General features: G+C 52.2%; 1 protein-coding gene across 1 annotated transcript in view; it reads left to right on the top strand.

The window, feature by feature from the left end:
* LOC149361401 (uncharacterized) overlaps window positions 1-19787 on the top strand; it is a 51348-nt gene extending 31561 nt beyond the window's left edge. The window contains exon 2 of the mRNA XM_089568069.1: window positions 19312-19787. Coding sequence (XP_089424195.1) covers window positions 19401-19787 — 387 coding nt within the window. The 5' untranslated portion in view covers window positions 19312-19400. The remainder of the gene's footprint in view (window positions 1-19311) is intronic.
* The last annotated feature ends 629 nt before the right edge of the window (window positions 19788-20416 follow it).

Below are 20416 nucleotides of genomic sequence, written 5' to 3'. Positions count from 1 at the left end.
ATGTTCCGAATTTTCTGGGTGGTGTGCACGGGGTGTGGCCCAGAGCGGTTTTGACGCCTTTCCTAATTAGGATTTCAATCTTGTTTTTTTTTCTGCTTTGGCTAGCCGTAGGTATGGTGCCACGTATGTGATTCTGCTGATTACGAATGATTGAACTAGTCTTAAGAGGTTCGTCTCCTACATTCCCGCGTGTTTATTTGCTATGCTTTTGTGTAGCCTACACGTCTGGCCTACACTCGATTCGAGTTATTGTATCGTTTCGGTGTTCTTAACGTTTGTCTGTATCCTAAGACCCAGTACTCCAATCATCTCCACTGAGGGTATTTTGTCCCTGTTTACCGCTAGCGTTATTCCATGTTCATGGGGCTTTGTCTCTTTTGTAGGCCGAGGAAGAGCGCTTCCGAGTTCTCGGCAGAACATTTGAGTCCTTGTTTTAGGTACGACTCAATTTCCTCGATCGCTCTTTGGAGGGTACCTTTGATATGCGCGTCACTGCCTCTGGTAACCCAGAGGATGAGGTCGTCCGCGTATATTGTGTGGTTGAGTCCTTCTATACCCGCCAATTTCCCTGGTAAGCCAGTCATTGCAATGTTGAAGAGTGTTGGTGATAGGACCGAACATTGGGGAGTACCTTTGTTGCCCAGCCTTATGCCTTTCTCTTCCTTCCCTCCTAGGCTGATAGTAACTGTTCTGTTTGAAAGAAAGTCCTTCACGTAGTTGTATACCTTTCCCCCTTCATTTAGAGTTTCTAAGCGTTCTAGTAAGGCTGCGTGGTCAACGTTGTCAAAAGCTTTGGCCACGTCTCGCCCGAGTATTACTCTGGTATGAGCTGCTTCGTTGTCTACCACTTGTTCTTTGAAGTATAACATCATTTAAGCATAACATCGCATGCAGAAAGATGTGTCCTGAATCCAATCATCGTGTCGGGGTAAAGTTTTTGTTCTTCTAGGAATCTGTTTAGCCTCGTTTCAATAACGTGCTCCATTAGCTTACCTACACATGAGATAAGCGAAATGGGCCTCAGGTTTTCGAGACTTAGCTTCTTACCTGGTTTCGGAATAAGGACTAGGTTGGGCTCTTTCCACGTAGGTGGGATTCGGCCCTTGTCCCCACATTCCTGCATGCACGCTGTTTGGTTTCTAATTGATGCATCATACAAATTCCTCAGCATGCGATTGCTGATTCTGTCTGGACCTGCCGCTGTTTTAGTTGTGAGTATGTTCAACTCCACCCTAGCCTCTCCGATGGTGATGGGCCCATCCAGAAGAGGATTATCTTTGCCATTGTACTCGGGCAGGGGTGTCGGTGATGGGCACCTCAAATACCTCTCCCTCACTTCAGAGATTAGTTGGTCGCTAGTGCCTTCGTATTTATATACGAGTTTCTGTACTTGTTGTCGTGCCTCATACTTTGTCTTGTCCGGGTCTAAGAGATGTCTGAGCATTTTGCACGTGTTGGCTTTGCTGATTCTCCGGTCCATTTGATCGGAGATACTACCCCAGTTTTGTCTGCTTAAGTTCGGCATGGGCTCCTCTATATCTCTATTCTGTTTGGCTAGAAGCTTACGTATGTTTCTGTTCCCCTTGTTTTGAGCAAGTTTTGCTTCTAGCTCCCTTTGCTTGCGCCACAGGCCTATCATACGCCTGTCCACCTCTTCTTGCGTTTCGTCTGCTTCCACCTCTTCGGTGGCTTCTTTAACTGCCGCGAGAATGTCTGTGCCCCAAGATTCTATGTCCCTGATTGCGTCTCGGGTATGAAGGTTCGCCCTGAATAGATCCCAATTTACCGCTGCGACCTTGTTGGGTTTCGGTGTGGGCTATCCGTCTTCTACCACGATCTCAATAATTTTGTGGTCGCTTCCACTACCTCCCCCGTGTTACACCACCTTGCCGTGATTTGGCCTCTGGTGAGTGTTAATTCAGGTGTAGTGTCCCTACTCACGCTATTGCCCTGTCTTGTTGGTTTGATGGGGTCAATGATTAAGATGAGCTCATTTTGGAGAATGCTGTCCCAGAGTTCTCTGCCCTTGATTTGCGTAAATTTGTATCCCCATGCGGGGTAATGAGCGTTAATGTCCCCGACAATGACGATAGAGTTTTTGCCCGCTATCTGTTTCGTTGTTGCGAATAGCCTGTCAAAGCCACAATCCTCTCTCTGTTTCGGACAGCTGTACACGTTTAAGATGAATAGGCTTTTCTCTCTTCGCTTACGCGGTATCTTTCGATTAGTGTGTGATCTAATTGGACGTGCCCTGTCTCGTGCTGCAGCGTGGTTACATTGCGTTTGACAAGGGTGGCAACCTGCGTATTGTCCCCTCAGCACGGGTACGATTTGTAACCGGGCAGCTTCCCGTTTTTGCCGCACTGTTTTAAAGCTAAAATTTCGGGTTTGTCTCCCTTTGCAAGGAACGATTGTAAAACGGCCCGTTTACGCAGAAAGCCCCTACAGTTCCACTGCCAGATAGTATTATTGTTTCTTGGCCAAGGCATTTTTGGTTGCTTGTAATTCCGCGTATATATATTGGACCCTCTTTTCAAAATCCGCCGTGAGAGCAGCGTCTCGCTTTGCAAATTCTACTCTGATCGTTTCTGTGACTTGTTTCATGAATTGCATTAGTGTTCCGTTCAGTAGTTTCATGTCCTGCTGTTGTTGGTCGTTTCGTTGATCGAATTTGGTCTCAAGATCTGACTCTTCCGTACGTTTCTTTTTTAATCGGGCTTTTTCACTGTGTCTACCTCTTTATCCTGCTCCACCTGCATAGGCGCCATTGCCTTTTCCTGTTGCGGTTTGTTTTCTAGGGTTGTTTAGCTGTCGTTTCTAGCATTTTGATCCACTCTTCTGGCTTCTTAATATAATCAGTTAGCCTTAATCTGATCTGCCTGCTGTTTAATGTTTTTTTTTAATTATTTAACTGTCCCGGAGTCCTGAGAAACTTTAGCTGGCCAGCTCACCTTTGCTGCTTGCTCCTTGCGTTGCTGTTGCTATCCTGTTTGTAGCGGGGGGAAGGACTCTGACCGAAACCTCGTTCTGCTGCCGGATCTATTACGGGAGCGGCTGTTCCTTCTGTCTTCTTTCTTCGCTTCTTCATCCTCCTGTTTGGCTCCCCATTGGCGTTTCTTGACAATATAAGGGGTGCGAAACAGATTTTTGCACCTCTTGTCGCCGGTGTAGTGTTCTTTGCCGCATAGATGGCACTGCGGTGTGCATTGGTGCCCCTCGAGGGGCGATGTCGTGCCACAGGCGCGGCACTTGGTCGCCTCTCTGTCGCAGACGTCCGAGCGGTGGCCAAGTCCTCCGCACTTGTAGCAGACCTCATAGCGTTTTTTGTGAAGAAAACACTTGAAAGTGATTGCGCTCAAGACTACTCTGCGTGGTACTTTCCCTTCTTCGAAGGTGATTAGGAAATATTTGGTCTTGCCCATTATTCGTGCGTCTATGACTAGAGGGGTGAATCCGTTAAGGCTCAGTCCTTCTAGTGCATACTTGTGTGTGTATTCCTCATCGATTCCATGGATGAATCCCCTGCCGCAACTCTCTGGTGCGTTCATGTAGGTGGTCACACCGCGTTCCATGTCTCCGATCTTGACAGTTTCAATTTTCTTCACCTTCCTCGCGTTTTCGTAGCAAGGCGAGTGGTAGGTAATTGTTCCTTGCTTGGCGTTTATAGCTAGTCTGGCCTTCAGTGCGTCCTCGTTCTTGATTCCGGCTTTCTCCCTGATCGACGCCGCAATTCTCATCTCGGTGGTGCTCTTCAGCATTGTAAGTCCTTCTTTGGGACGCAGAACTACTTTCCATCCGGTCGCTGGAAGTCTCAGGAGGTCTGAGGCTATTGAACGTTGAGCGAGTTTCCGTCCCGCCTCTCTCTAGGCTCTCGTGCCGCTGCCGTCGGTCGTCGCACCGGTGGCGGCATTCGCTGCCGCCGCGTCTGGGGCACCTTGTTGGCGTCCCAGGTGGCGTTCTTCGTTCTCGATTCTTTCGGCTCGCTTCTTCAGCCTCATGATTCATTCCTCTTTTTCTTGTTCCTTGGGGTCGATGTCGGTTCCCACCACAGTCACTTCCATCGTCATCGTGGAGCTGGCCGTGGTCGGCGGTGGCGGGAGCTCGCCGGTCGCCGCCTCCCCGGTCGAAGTAAGCCTACCATGGCGTCTAACGCTGGCGAAATTGGAATGACGATACAGTCTTTAAAGATGCACTTGCCGGCACAAATGTGGTATCCTCGGGTTCCTTGTACCTTAGGAAACAGGTTTAAAACACATTTACGGTCAACGTAGGAAAAAATCCGCCATTAAACCACTCAGTTTGCGGAGCCGACGTGACCGCGTCCGTACTCCTCGACGCTCGCTGGCGGACCTGCTCTTCGGTAAATTGTTTCTTGAGGAAAGGAAATGTGTATGCCTCGCATATCTCGATGAACACCGGGACCTCTCCGTAACAGGAAGGGGAACGCCGCGTTTGAGCGCGGAGCGATCGGACGCGTGGCGCATCGCTCCGTCAATTTTCGGCTGGAACCGTGGAAGTCTGATGTAACACCTATCAAACCTGTGAGACTTCATCCGTGAAGTCAGCAGGATCCTAGAGACCCCGATCTGACCCAGTTACGCCCAATTTCGGCCATTTCGAGCAACCATCCGCATCACCACGTAGCGGTCGAGCTGAGCCTAACGACTCCGGCTCCCCCGCAAAGGGTTGCGGAGACGCCCACCGGTCAACCTCTCAACATGGCTCTGGCTGAGCAAAGCGGCTACGTCCCTACGACTTTGTCGTGGTCGTCTGTCAATGTAAGCCAGCCAGGGGACGGCCCATCCACCTTTTCGGCGCAGCAAGCTTTCGTTTTTCAAGTCGTTGAGAGCCGGCGCTGCCGCCTGCAGAACGCACGAGGAGCTGCAATGCCGAAGAGTCCTGTCGACAACTCAGCAACGGGAGACGCTCGCACTCCGTCTTCTAAATCTCCACTGAAGACTTTTTCACCACTCTCCGAGTGCAGGCCCAAGCCAACAGTCATGATGAACCCTGACGATTACTTGATCGTGCTGATGCCATGCAGTATGGTCGCCCTCAAGACAGCCTTCAGCAGTGAACTCGGCGCTGCCATATCGAAACTCATCGGTAGGCAGCACATGCACAGCATTGCTATTTCTCCAAATTGGGAACAAAACATAATTTTCTGTGGCACGCAGAACCCCGAAGTAGGTAAAAAGCTCCTCACGGACATTCAACTCCCCACGAGCAAAGGATCACTCACGCTTCACGGACACCTCAAGTTCACCGGTGAAGTGTGTTCCGGTGTGATTTCTGTTCACAACCTAGGAACAAGTGAGTCCCAGAAACATAATGTGCAGTGGCGCGGTGGTGAAGTAGTCCATGGGCGGAAGCTGGGACAATCGAACGTAGCTGTACTGACTTTCGAAGGACACAACGTTCCGCGTTGCGTCCCTATAACGCACAACTGACTCCCGCCAAGGAATACAAAAAACAGTGACAGCGTGCTACCGTTGCGGCACACTGGGGCACTGGGTGGACAACTATCCCACCCCGGTCAAAGAAAGATGCGGCTTTAGTGGCCAAAACGTGGGTGTTGGTACTGAGGGTATGGCCCCCCACGATTGCAATCCGATGTGCACAATCAGCGGGGGCCCGAACCTCACTAGCTCTCCCGCGAAAGCACCAGCAAATTCATCCGGCTTCCGCAGCCAGGGCCCAGGACGCCAATCAAACCACCCAAGGGAGCCAATTCTGGCCAGAAGACGCCACGCCATGGCGTGCCGCCTCCCCCTAGAAAGACAGCAGCAGTAACGCCACCTCCTGGAGAAGCAAAGTTCCCAGCTCTCAGCGCTTCATCTGGTGGCGCCACCTGCAACCAACCCAAGGTAGGCAGCTGGGCGAGGACCGCCTCCTCTCCTTCCCGTCCTCCCTCCTCCCCCACCAGCACCACCCAGACATGGGAACTAAAGCGCGCGCTCGCCCTCTTGCGAGCTCAAAACGGCAAACTAGTCATCGAGCTTTACTCGCTCTAAGCCCAATTACCTACTCCGCCCGCGTCGAGCGACGAGAAAGGGAGGTTCTTAATCCTGCGGAGGGTCGCGCCGCGGCCCTGAAGACTCGGGTGACCGCGATCAAAACACAGTTGGCTGACCTCCCCAAAATTATCCACGATACCATCGCGCGTCACATGGAGAGTGCTATCGCACAGGTGACACAAGTCATAACACACATTATCAAAATATGGATAAAAGACAATCCGCGTGTTCTAACACGCACAGGGCCCATCAGGGACGCTAACCGCCCCTCAAAATTCAATACAGCGGTTCCCGATGAGCTTGACTCTTCGGAAGACTCCTGCACGTCAGCGCGCCCCACCCTCCGCCTCCGACCATTGCCCCCAACCCTATGTCGCGAGCAAGAACAACTCAGTCGCTTACACTAACGCAGTGGAACTGCCGAAGTCTCAAGAACCGCAAGAAGCGGGCTGATCTCCGCCTCTATCTTGAGACCCTTGAGTTCCTCGTCGCCATGGTTGCCCTTCATGAACCCGGCGCCGGTGCCAAACTCACAAACTACACTACATTTCAACACAACCCGCAGACATGTACACGCTTTCACAAGCGATATACTGCGCAGGAGGTCACGCTTACCAAAACACCGCCTTTCCCATAGACGATGGCGTCAGTGCTGCTCCTAAAGCGGTCTGACCCACCTATAACTATAGCCATACGGGCGAGTTGGTGGTACATATTGAATGCCAACAGCGCAAACGACGCAGACAAAGTAGAAGAAGACACAGGACAAGCGCTGACTCACAAATGAAATTTTATTCAAGGAAAGTAGTACATTTTATAGAAAAAGTGGCCAACTTATCAGCTAGTGAACACAACCCATGTTTCTACGTGGCTTCAAGATATGCAACCTCACTCTCATATAATGAAATAGATGGCTTACTGACGCATAACCTTGTTTTTTTCCTCATGTGATATGCTTCTATAATCTCACGTGTTAATCGGGACGGGTGTTCGTAGAGGATATCACAGTAAGGCAATGAAGGAAAACAAGATTGGCAGTCTCGAACATGGTCAACTAGATTATTAGATTTGTTAGCTTCCAGATTATTTGCATGCTCTTTCAAACGTGTATTGATGCAACGCCCCTGTGTCCTGTGTCTTCTTCTACTTTGTCTGCGTCGTTTGCGCTGTTGGCATTCAATATGTACCACCTATAACATTTACTGCCCACCGAGACTTAAGAACGTCACGTTCAATAAAATTTTCACCCAAGCTATGCAGGTGACACCGCCTTTCACATACACGATGGTGTCAATGCTGCACCTCGAACGGTCTGACCCACCTATACACAATCTAAACATATACTGCCCACCGAAACTCAAGAACGTCGCGTTCAATGAATTTCACCCAAGCTATGCAGGTGGCGGGAATGGCGGGAAGGGATCCCCTCCTGATCGTCGGCGTCTTCAACGGCCCGAGTAGGCTATTGGGGTACCCCCCAGAGGACAGGCGTGGGCGGAAGCATGCGGAACTTTTTTGCACACTTTAACTCACCCTACACACTGACCCCGCTAACCCAACACGTGTCGGCAATTCGATTCAACCAGATACTTGCCCGGACCTCACATTTACGCGCAACATACGCCATGCCGACTGGCTGAATACAGAGGACACTCAGGGTAGTGATCACAGTATAATCAGCACAACCATTTACATGCGTCCCCTGAAACACCCACTAGCACAAGCTCGTGTCCCGGACTGGACGGCTTTCCTCTCCTCTCTACCTATCGTAGACCCCTTCCAGTCGGGGTACGATGCCTGGTCCAAATCGCTCACGTCTCCACTAACAGGACACGAAAAGCAGATACAGCTCACAGAAACACAAACGGACGTGGAAAACCACTTGCTCCACCTTTGGGAGACCCGCCGCAGCCTTACCAAACGGTGGAAGAAACAGAAACATAACAGCGCCTAAGGAAACGCATCCTCGAACTTCCACAACAGCCAGCGGAATATGCTACTCAGCTAGCCGACACTAACTGGGTGGACCAGTGCAACGCGGCTGCGCGCCAGATGTCTGGCCGTAACACGTGGCGCCTGTTCCGCGCTCTCATCGATCCAATACAAACACGCACGGAAACCCGACGCCAGTTCCATAGGCTCTTGCCCAACTTTACAGGAACTACAACACAGCTAGCGCAAACGCTTAGGGGTGGATACCTGTGCACCACTAAGGCCCCCCGGCCGGCAGAATACTCGTATGCAGGCGAAGATCACAGGGTGCTGGACATCCCGTTCCATCTCCACTACCTCTGGGCTGCCTTAAGCATGATGAAGCGGGATAGTGTACCTGGGCCAGATAAAGTTGCGGTCAAGCTCTTGGCCAACCGTCCCGACGCAGCCTACGCAGCGCTCCTCGACTACATCGATAGCATTTGGGACGGAGAAACTTCCCTCCCTCTTCATTGGAAATTGGCTCTCGTGCCCTACATGCCGAAGGCCGGCAAACCTATTGATGTGGAGAACCTTCGCCCCATCTCCCTCACGTCTTGTGTCGGCAAGCTGATGGAGAGGATGGTGCACGACAGACTCTCCGATTATCTCGAAACACAGCGCATTTTCGCGGACACCATATTCGGTTTTCGCCCTCACAAATCAGCAAAGAATATACTTCTGCAGCTCCACCACGACATCTTAGATCCTGTCGAATGTCCCCCCACAAAGACAAGGTGGTCCTTGCCTTGGATCCTAAACGCGCATTCCACAACGTCCAACACGAAGTAACCCTGGACCCCCTCAGTAACACCAATTGTGGCCACAAAACATTCCATTACATAAGACAATTTCTTACAGACTGTCAAGACTATACACGCGTACAAGATGTGGAACACGGGCCATACACCATCAGCTCGAGGGGAACACCTCAAGGCGCGGTCCTGTCTCCCCTGCTCTTCAATTCGGCAATGCTTCGTGTTCCCTCCAACTTGTCCTCTTTGCGCGGGATACATCACGCTCTTTATGCGGATGACATTACAATCTGGGCCACGCAAGGTAACCTGGGCCACATGGAATCCTGCCTGCAAGCAGCGACTACCCTAGTCGACGACTACGCGGCCTACTGCGGACTCAAGTGCGCCCCAGCTGAATCAGAATTTGTGCACTTACGTCCCTCCCCTCGAGACACAACTCCGCTTCGCATCAGTCTCCCCTCGGGACCGATCCGGGAGGCCAAGGAGATCCGTGTCCTCGGCCTCTTCATACACCACCACCGCAAGGTCGACACCACCCTAGCGAAACTTCGCACGGTGGGAGGCCCGGTAAGCCGCATGGTCCGCCGGGTCTCCAACAAGCGGGGTGGATTACGAAGCAAGGATTTACTACGGCTTTCCAATGCTTTCGTAACGAGTATGATCCTCGCCTCAACCCCCTACTTGCACCTGCGCGAACACGATGATGACCAACTGGAGGTCATCCACAGGAAGGTCATCAAGCGGGCTCTCGATCTCCCGGTCGCTACATCTAACCAGAGACTACTGGCCTTGGGTGGGGTGAACACATTCCGGGAACATCGAGAAGCCCACTTAGTCAACTAATACACGCGTCTTGCACAGACCACGTCTGGTCACCGCCTCTTGGACCGACTACACATCAAAGACGACTACCACAATGAGGAAAGGGACAGAGTGCCAGAACCCTGGAGACGCGCCCTCACGGTCGGACCCTATCCCCGCAACATGTCCAGAGAAGGCCATATCGGTCGTCACCAGGCACGCGGCGAAGCGTTGGCTCGATAGTATGGTAACACACAACACGTGTATTACGTGGACGTTGCCGGCCCACTCCACGGGGAGTGGTACAAGGCCGCAGTCGTGCACAACACAAACGCAGTTACCGGGCTCACTTTCACAGCCTACAGCGCAACACACGCGGAGGAGATTGCCATTGCTCTGGCTCTCACTAATCCCAAGTCGAAACACGTCGTCACTAGGGGTGCGCGAATAGTGGTTTTTTTTGATTCGAAGCGAATTCGAAGCGAATAGCAATTTTCTTCGAATAATTTCGAAGCGAATAGTTCGAATAGTACTTCTGGCACTAAAAAAAGGCTGAATGACAGTAGGCCTTTCCAAAACCATTTATTTTCCTAACACACGAGGCCATTACAAACTGCACTGAGGCTTTATTTAAAACCATGCTTCAAAATTTTAAGAGAGCACCTAAAGTGAGTTAAGAACAATTTTTACCGCTTTTGTATTAAAAAGTTAAAACACATAAAAATACCGCCTGCTTTCTAATCAGAAATTAGAGATAAAATACAGAAAATAACAGTATAACAGAACGGTGCCAGTAGTACAACCAGTAACTGAAACCATAGGAGTAACTGCACTACACTGCAGCAAGAGCACTGAGAACAATAATGAAAAAAAAAGGATATTCTGCACTACCGGTGACCAGTGGTCGAACGGGTCGAATGTCTAACACTGAGCTCGGCAATCACGTTCGGTGCACCGACTTGCCACTTGCGTTGCTTGCGTTTCTATAGTTTAGGATCCTCACTTCTTGGCTTGGATTGCGCCTTCTTTTCGGTTACGCCGATGGGACTGCTGCAGCCAAAGATGTTAAAATCGAACATAGGCTGACCGGACCTCCTAGGAGCACTGGCAGCATCGCACCATCGCGTATGCAAAGCTCCCACAACGCCGATAGGTTGGCCGTACTGTCGGGGACATAGCGTTCAGGACGCTCCGCGCGCGGTTCAAATGTATCGCCATCACCTTGCGGCCGGAGATTGGCGCGTCTATTTCGCTATCCGAGGGGTGCTCGTATGGAAATGTCGGCTCTGCTCTGTCTCTCTTTCGTTTAGGGCGGCAAACTGGCGCTCTTCCCGGCCTATGCCGTCACTCTGACAAGGCGTGTCGCACGATGCATTTTTTTTTGCATTTCACTAGCAGCTCGTGGCTGATGTATGCCGGAGCGTTGCTTCGCTTATCAAACTGAAGGATCTGAACATCGTTCCGGTTACATTAAAACTCTAAAAAAACTCTTAAAACTCTAAAACTCTTAAAACTCTAGCGCAGCAAGCGAAACGTCATTCGCACCGCTCGCGCCTCCTGGCAAAATTGTCCCCAGTAGTACCTCCGAGCAGCACTTAGCATCGCGCTTCCAAGAATGATCTGAGCCTCCAACGTACCGGAGTGCCCGATTTGCGGCGACGGAGGGCGGCACACCGCCCGAAGACGGCTCAATGCCCTGATTACGACGGCGTTCCGTTCCCACCAATCCGCAAGCAGTCACAATAGCAAGAAAAGACGCCAGTCATAGACGGATGCGATCATTCCGACCTACTAAAGTTCGGCAGTCACGTATGCGTCAGCAACCTCCCCGATGCCGAGCGTTAACGACAGTAATCCTCCACGGGTGCAAAAAAAGCTTGGCGTTATCACATGCTAAATACGCCCTTTCCATTGAAGTAAGTATACACTTCGGCGACATCGGGTCCCCGCGCTGCCGCTGTATTTTCCTCGCCTCCGCCGGTAATACGATGGCTTGCTTCAATGCTGCCGAGGGAACGGTCGCCCATGTTCGGTACGCATGATTCGTCACCTGATAGGGTGAAGCGATAGCGCGGTAGGGCTGCGTGTTTATCGTCGCATCTGTCCTATCAGATAATCTTTACCGCAGCTCTATTGAAAAAAAATAGGGGGCCGGGGGGTGGGGGGGGGGGGGGGGTTAAAAGCGGTAAGGCGATGCCCGCGTTCGAGTACTTGAGGTGTGCGAGCTCATCGATAACGTCACCGCCAGCCATAGAATAAAGGGTTCGCTGACAATAAACGGAGGTTTCTTGTTTTGAAGCTTAGACGACTGTCGGCTGTGTTCTTCTTTCATTGCATCTGTCTCGACATGGTGGCAGGGACGCGACTTATGGCAACTTTAGTGCGGAGGTTCGAAGACGGCCAGAACACACGATCTGTCGCAAGAGCGCGTCGCCCTCACCTTTCTTTCGCGTGTCGCTGGGTTCGCACCCCGGCGTGATCGTGATTTGCGTATTTTACTGATCCCCGAGCGTTGAAAGTGCGATAAAAAAAAGGCCATCTATGCGGCAATACTCGGAACCGAAACCATATAAAGCAAGCGGGCAAGCGTCCCAGTAACACTATTCGCGCGAGACGAATACTTCGAAATTTCGAATACCGAGAATTCGGTTCGAAGCGAATATCGAATACCGTGCTATTCGATCGAATATTAGAAATTATCGAATATTCGCACACCCCTAGTCCTCACCGACTCGCAAGGGGCCTGCCGGAACAATGAGCTGGGCTGGGCTCCCCCGCTTGCCTGGCGCATATTGCAAATACCTGCCTATGCGAAGATCCAACTGCACGCAACCTGATTGAGGGCCCCGGACAACAGGGAACTCCATGGAAATGAACAGGCCGATCAGGCCGCCCGCGCACTCTCTCCCCGGGCTATCTCCCTGTTCTTGGAAGGCTACTTCCAATCAGACTATCTGGCCCTTACATTCAAACACATCCGCGATTACTACGAGGAGCATCGGCGCTACCCGGCCCCTTCTAAGGGTCTGGATCGACCGGAACAACGCCTCCTCCAAATTTTCTCTCAACACTGTACTATGCCCGGTGGTGCTTAAACATTTCAGTAATCCTTTGATGGCGCGTGCCAGTTCTGTGGGGAGGTTGGCTGACACCTTGCACATGGTTTGGGCGTGTCAAACAAACCCATCTACCCCCCTCAACTCCAACCGCACCAGAGGGGACTGGCAGGCGGCCCTGCTCGGCTGTCGCCACCTAAAGACCCAAAAGGCCTTGGTTCGACGGACGCGGGCGGCGTTGCATGCCAATAGGCCCCAGAATAGGGGTTCCACCTAGTATTGTGAGGCAAAGGGCCAATAGTGTCCTACCCCAATCCCCTTTCTGTGAAAAAATTATTAGACGATAAATGTTTTTCACCACCACAACCACAGGAAGGGCGGAAGATGGGAGTGAATGAAGACACCGCACTCACTAAACGCGCCTTTGATCATTCAAACCCATCGAGCTGGCATGGCGCAATAGCTAGCGCTCTCGTCTCCCACTCCGGATACCCTGCTTCGATTCCCCAACTCGGCCACTTTCTTACTCGGTGTTATTTATGCGGTCTGACTAGAAATCAGGCTAATTGCTTAACCGATATCATTAGAGTACCATCGATGCACTGCGCGCCACTGCGCGCCAAGGCCAGAAGCGGCGAGCCTCATAGTGGCGCCATCTGTCGTAGACGGAGCAAACTGCCTGGCGCCGCTGCCGCGTGGCGCTCAGCTGGTGCTGCCATCTGGCGCAGCACGGTAGAAGCAACGCTGTTCAAGCTCATCCATCCCTACCGACCGGGTCTACGCGTCGAGGCGAAACCTACAGTAGTACTACTGACGCACTAACACTGAGAGGAAAAGCGCGTCTGGTACCACTAGCGCGATGTCGTCTTTCTCACGCCTCTGTCGCCGCAGCAACGCTAAGGCTGCGTGCGAATTTGGCCGAAGGCAAGAACTACCCATCTCTTTCACGTACTTGATCTCTTCCCTCACGTCATAGTTTTGGTGTTAACAACCAGCTCCCAGGCGAGAAAAAGTTTGGTTGTCAGGAAACTAGAGGACAAAAACATTTTTGTAGGAATACATCACTACGGCAGGTTTCAAGCCGTCGTCGTGGCTGCGCCTCGGCCGTGTCGGTGCCGGAGAGCATAGCCGTTCTCATGGCAACCGCCGCAGCTGTGATGGGACTTGGCCTTGCCTGGCTCTTCGTGCGTTTAGTGTGGCTGCAGCGGCCGTGTGGGTGCCGGCGCTCCACCAGCTGCACATGTGCGTGATGTCTCCACACACCGCTCGCCTCGCACAGCGTTTAGCGCGGTTAGCGTGGCTGCGGCGGCCGTGTCGATGCCGGCGCTCCGCCAGCTGCGCATGCGCAATAGAGCGGATAGGCGGCGCGGCGGTTGTATAAAGGGGCGTTTGGCGATGCAGCCCCGGCTAGGACTGGCAGACAGATATATCGAGATATGGCAGACAGGCGTCGTTTCATTTCATTAAAACCAATCTTCATTTCATTTTCCTTCCCTTAGGTGCAGTTCGGGTGTCCATCGAGATATAAGAGACAGGCGTCGTTTCCTTTCCTTCGGCCAAGGCGTCGCGCCGAACGAGCCATGCGTGGACTCCTTGGCAACCCTGCAACACGCTGTCGCGTCCCACTTTTAAAAACGGAGCTTAAGCATCATCCAATTTTGAAGCGAGCACAATACGCTAGGTAAAGCCAGCTTCACTGTCGCGAAGTTTTACCTTTATGTGACCTTCATCCTACCACACTACTAAACACGGCGCAACGGCGGTGATTCCCTCTCAGAGGAGACACTTGAACGCGCCGTGTTCCCCTTTTCGAACTCATAATCATGAAGAACCTCAAGAAGAAGAAAAAGTGATCATCACAAAAGCCCATGCCACGCTGCTAACAAATAAAGTAAGAGAAAAGGTGCATATCTGGCCCCTGGGACAGGACACAGTCGCACAAACCTCAAAATGGAAGAGCGGGAGCTTCGAAAGCAGAGGAAAGGCGCATAACTGAAGCAATGCAATGAATGAATCAATGAATTCATTCATTCATTCATTTAATCATTCGAAAGCGAAGGAAAGCCACATAACTGAAGCAATGAAAAGGCACATCGCTGGGACTCTCTTACAGTGGGTACCTTAGTCGCGTTTTCGTATTAGTGTGGAAACATTAGATGGCTATGCTCTTGCCGAATGACTCGCTAAATGTGTACCCGGAAATTCGTCCCTTGATGTTATTGCTCATACGACGTCATGAGACATTAGCAAAGGATATCAAAATTTTGGTCGAGGTGGGAATCGAACCCGGCCGCTCGCGTCCGAGATGACGGGAGAGGATGGTGCCGCATTTTTAGAGAATGAAGTCACACCCGAGCTGAGTGACAATCCCTGCCATTTGAGAACTGTAGAGAGAAGGAATGATAGAAAACGCGCGGCGCAAAGCCGTGTCTGCCGAAGCGAGATGGATGGATGGAATAAACTTTAATGTCCACGAATAAGACGATCTACCCATCCCCCAACACGCAGGTCAGGGGGCCGGTGCCGCCGCCTTAGATGCAGACTGCAAGGCCTTGGGTCTCAAGAGCGTCTTGGAGTTGGACGAGCACGAGCTGGAGCTCAGGGACCCAGCTACGCAGCAGGGTCTCCCAGGTGTCTGTACTGTCCATATTTTACATACCCCCGGGTGAATACGGGCTTTCCCATATTATGTGGTCCAGGGTCTCCCTCGCTCCACAAAGGTTGCATTTATCGCTCCTGGCCTCGGGGAACATGTGGTTCGCCATAACCGGGTGCGGATAGTGTTTGCAGTGCCTGCACGCCCCTGCTTGTCTGCTGTCTAATTTTATGTCTGGCGGGGTAGCAGTCTACGCTCCGATATATAATGCTGCGTGATCTCCCCATATTTTAGCATGCACTCTCCGCTCCCTCTGGTATCGAGGGGCCAGCAGCGCCTCGGCAGTAAAGATCTCGAGCCAGTTCGTGGACCATCTCGTTGCTGAGGACGCCTACAAGCGCCAGAGTCCAAATTATTTTAATTCTCCCATGTAGCGTTCTCTAGCCTAGGACTCTGGCCGCTAAGGGCGAGATCATTCCCTTGCGAAAATTTCGTATGGCAGTTTTGCTCGCACTGATGACACACTTCGCTTCCGTTCCACAGCAAGCTAACGCGATCGCACTTTCCTCGGCAATTCTGTGCTCTGCCTGCGTAAAGTGGTAGCTGTCACGGGATTGCCCCGGCCGCTGACGGCCGTTGCCACCATAAAACCGCCACCACCTCCCACCGCATCTACATAGGAAACCTCATGTTCCGAAATTTTGCCGCGTCTACTAATTTCGGCTCGTTTTTGCCTCAGTGTGTTCGTTTTACTCTGGCAGGGGGCTAGGGAGGGGGGGGGGGGGCGGAATCATGAGATTTTGTCAGACTTTTCTATCCACCTCCGCCTTAAAGGCCAAAATTCGCGGTCCCAATGTGAAACGCGTCCGCTCGCTTTGGTATCCCAGTTCCCAGCCCCCCCCCCCCGATGTGAGCATTGGTTTTTTGGGGAAAGACAGTTGCGCAGTATATGCCTCACATATGTCGGTGGACACCTGAAAAGCGCTGTAAGGAAAGGGAGAAAGGTGGGAGTGAAATATAAGAGAAGGAAATGCGGTAGTGGAGGTCTCCGGAATAATTACGACCACCTGGGGATCTTTACCATGCACTTACGACGCAAAGAACACGGGCGCCTTGCGTCCGCCTTAATCGAAACGCGGCCGTCTTTTCTGATTCACCTCCATCGAAACGCTGGCGCCACGGTCGGTATCCATCCCGATTACTTCGGCTCATGATGGCCGATAGGGGGCCCGAGTGGGCGGACACGTTTAATAAATGCTCTGGAGGCAACTCCAGACCAGGGACGGTATTACGAGTTTTTGTCTCACTTTTGACGCTGTGACGTCAAAATGACGATACCGCGAGACGTTGACCGCGGAATCAACCAATTAGCAGCGAGGTTGTGGTGGCTAATAGTAGGGTTCCACCCAGGAAGCATTTAGTTGCGCAATAGGGGCCGTATGCTAACATCTTGCTGTAAACACGCCATTAATAAAATGAACAATGTTTTATTTTCCTAACAAACTCCTTCAAACCTCACAACATCAAGCAAAACAGGAAGGGTTCTCAGTTTTGCAATTAAGTTTGCTCTTCAGTCACTTTTGCTGCCGCGAGGGTGCGCTGACACTGGAAAAGCGTAGGTAGCGTCGGCTAGGTGGCGTGAACTGCTGCCTGATTCAAAGGATTCAGCCATGGATTCAGCCTTATCCCTACACGCACATACTCAGCCATCGTAAACATGACAGCCAGAAAAAAAATCACCTTATTGACGGCTGTCCTTTTTTTGACACACTACATAGAATCAAGGTACTTTGCGGACATCTTAAGTGCGCGGAAAAATCTATTTAAACGCAGTGATTGCTACGGGTCTGCCGAGATCAATTTGCAAGGAGCTCTTGGCTCGAAAAAAAGCGAAGGCAGCTTTAAGGCAAGTTCACACTGGCGAGCTGCAAACGTCGCGCTAGTATTCTAGGCAACCGATTTCGGTCAATTAGTTACGGTTTGCGAAGCACATGTAAAGCGGGGAGGGGGCGTAATAAATCGATTTAAGCCTGTCGCGCCACCTCCGCGACTCGCCAGTGTGAACTCACCTTGCCGATGGCAAATGGGCTCCAAGGGCGATGCGTGATTATATTTATTTTTGTTCAAAAAAACCAAGCGACCATGAATAATCACACTGCAGCAACTCCCGACATACGGAACCAGACCGGTGCAGCTGCTGGGAGCTTGCAATCTCACTGCGGGAATTAAAAGAGGGCACGCCCGGTCACTGGGGCAACAATCACTCTTCCGCTTTGTAACCAACTCATGCCGCCCGCTTCGGGTTAAGCACTTCATATTCGTGTTGGTGTTGTTGCCGTTCCGTTCGGATGATGCTCGGATGACGCCGCCGGGGATATTGCGGTGGCGAAAGTTTATGCGAAGGAAGTCCTCCTTCGCCGCCGCCTTGTCTTGGGGGTCTCGCCGGAAAGCGCGCACCTTCTGCGACTTAACTTTAACAGTGGTCTCCGCAACCCACCGCAACCCACCGCAGACACTTGCTCACAGTCGGTTGGGCTACGCCGACGTTTACTTCATTTACTACGCTGTCTTGAAACCCACCGGCGACGAAGGCGCGCACAGGCACTTGCCGTTCCACTGACCGCGCACTCACCCGCACACCTCCAAGTTCAACGGCGAGTTCGTCGCATATGCATTATGCTCCGGCCTATGTCAAAACGTCGGAACAACTCGTCCGGCACGTCAAAACAGTGTTGATGCACCCTCTTACACCGCTGCTCGCGCGGCCACCGGCCATGTAAACAACCACCATTTTCGGTCTCAGGCGGTTTGAGACCACTCGTTCCAATCCCGAAAAATCGTCTCAATCGGCTCGTATATTTAGGTATGCAACTTCAACACTTCTGCACGTTTATGGCGTCAGCCGGTGACAAAAAAAAACAATATTGCCGCTGGTCACGACCGATCAATAGGAACGGAGCAAATAAGACACTTTTTGAGACACTTTCCGATTGAGACGATTTTGAGCGACTCGTAATCGCGCCCCAGGACTCTTCCTACCCCTCATCTTCTATCCTACTTCCGCCCCGTTTCCCCCCGTGAACACTCTCTGCGGAGAAGCGCGCGCCATTCTGGACGACATCCTCTTCGGCTGCCCTGCCCATCCTCCCCCGCAGGGACAGCCCGCCATCGGAACATGGGAGGCCCTCCTCGCGTCGCAGGACCCGTACACGCAACTTTACTTTGTGAACCGCGGTGCCCGTGCCATGGCCCTACGTGGCCTGGAGACATGCGCGTAATGTGAGGGCTGTGCGATGGCCCTGAGACCTTGCACGGTCCAAACTCGCATGTATATTAAGTTTTCGATTCACCCATTCATACGGCTCAGTAGACGGGTGCTTTGACCCACCGCGGCGAGTATGCGCGGCAGCTGGCTTCACCAACACATGTAGCAGCTGGAAACGAAGTCCCAGCGATGTCAACACTGGTTGGCCCAAAAAGAAATTGGCTTTCGAGGAAAGGAAATGGGCAGTATCTGTCTCGCGTATCTCGGTGGACACCTGGACCACGCTGTACACCTTAACCGCGCCGTAAGGGAAGGACGGATGGCGGGAGTGACGGAAGGCCTGAAAGTGTTTGGTTTTGGGGGGTTTAATATCTCTGAGCAACTCAGGCTATCAGTGCCGCCGTAGTGGAGCGCTCCGGAAATTTTGACGGCCTGAGGTTCTTTAACGTGTACTGACATCGCCCAGCAGACGGGCCGGTAGTATTTCTCTTTTATCGAAATTCGACCACCCCGGCCGGAATTGGAACCTGCGTCTTTCGGTGAATTGCTATGGTGCGCGCGTTCTTCTTGCCATTCTTCGGCGCGTTGCAATTCGCCTGATAGCATTTCGCCTGATAGCGTTCACGTGAACCACTCTGCGAGGTAGAACGTTGTCGCCAACCTACATCCTAAGCACGACGCTTCGCAAAAAGTTCTTCACGCTGTTCTGGCGTCTCTTGTGCATGTTGTCGCTTTCTCCCTTCTTGTCGCTGCCACGTCTGCAATCCTATGTGCTTAATCTGCGGGGGCCCGCACCTCACCAGCTCCCGCGAATGCACCGCCAAATTCATTAAGTTGCTGCATCCAGGGCCCAGGACGCCATCCAAGGGAGCCAATGCCGGCGCTACACGGGGAGGGCGGCAGCAAAACAACCAGAAGACGCCACGGAGTGGCGTGATGCCTCCCCCTGGCAAGACAGCAACGCTAACGCCACCACCCGGAGCAGCGGAGTTCCCAGCTCTCAGCGCTTCATCTGGCGGCGCTGCCTGCAACCAACCCAAGGTAGGCAGCTGGGCGAGGGTCGGCTCCTCTCCTTCCCCTCCTCCCTCCTCCGCCACCAGCACCGCCGAGACGCAGGAACTCAAGCGCGAGCTCGCCCTCTTGCGAGCTCAAAACGAAAAACTAGCCAGCGAGCTTAACTCGCTCAAATCCCAATTCCATACTCCGCCCGCGTCGAGCGACGAGGCAGAAAACATAACAGACAGGGACATCCCTCCTCCTGTGGAGAGTCGCGCCGCGGCCATGGAGACCCGGGTTACCGCAATTGAAACACAATTGGCTTAGCTCCCCAAAATTATCCATGATAACATCATCCATCAGGTGGATAGTATCATCGCACAGGTGACACAAGCCGTAACGCACATTATCCAAAAATGGATAAAAGACAATCCGCGCGTCCTTAAACGCGTAGGCCCCATCAGGGACGCTGACCGCCCCTCAAAATTCAATAGAGCCATTCCCGATGACTTCGACTTTTCGGAAGACTCCTGCACGTCTGCACCGGGCACTAGCGGTCTGGGCAGTCTGAACAAAGTGACCCCACCCTCCGCCTCCGACCATGGCCCCCAACCCTAAGTCGCGAGCAAGAACAACTCAGCCGCTTACACTAATGCAGTGGAACTGCCGGGGTCTCAAGAACCACAAGAAGCGGACTCATCTCCGCCTCTTTCTTGAGAACCTTGAGTTCCTCGTCGCCGTGGTTGCCCTTCAGGAACCCGGCGCCTGTACAAAACTCACAAACTACACTACATTTCAACACAACCCGCAGACATGTATACTTGTTCACAAGCGATACACTGCGCAGGAGGTTACACTTCCCACAACACCGTCTTTCCCATACACGATGGTTTCAGTGCTGCCCCTAAAGCGGTCTGACCCACCTGTACACATTCTAAATATTTAATGTCCACCGA

The sequence above is a fragment of the Amblyomma mixtum genome, chromosome 2 (genome assembly GCF_055824585.1).
Source record: "Amblyomma mixtum isolate Tamu chromosome 2, ASM5582458v1, whole genome shotgun sequence".
NCBI classification, from domain to species: Eukaryota; Metazoa; Arthropoda; class Arachnida; order Ixodida; family Ixodidae; genus Amblyomma; species Amblyomma mixtum.
The sequence above is the reverse complement of the archived record's forward strand: the minus strand, read 5'-3'. Positions and strand labels throughout refer to the sequence as shown.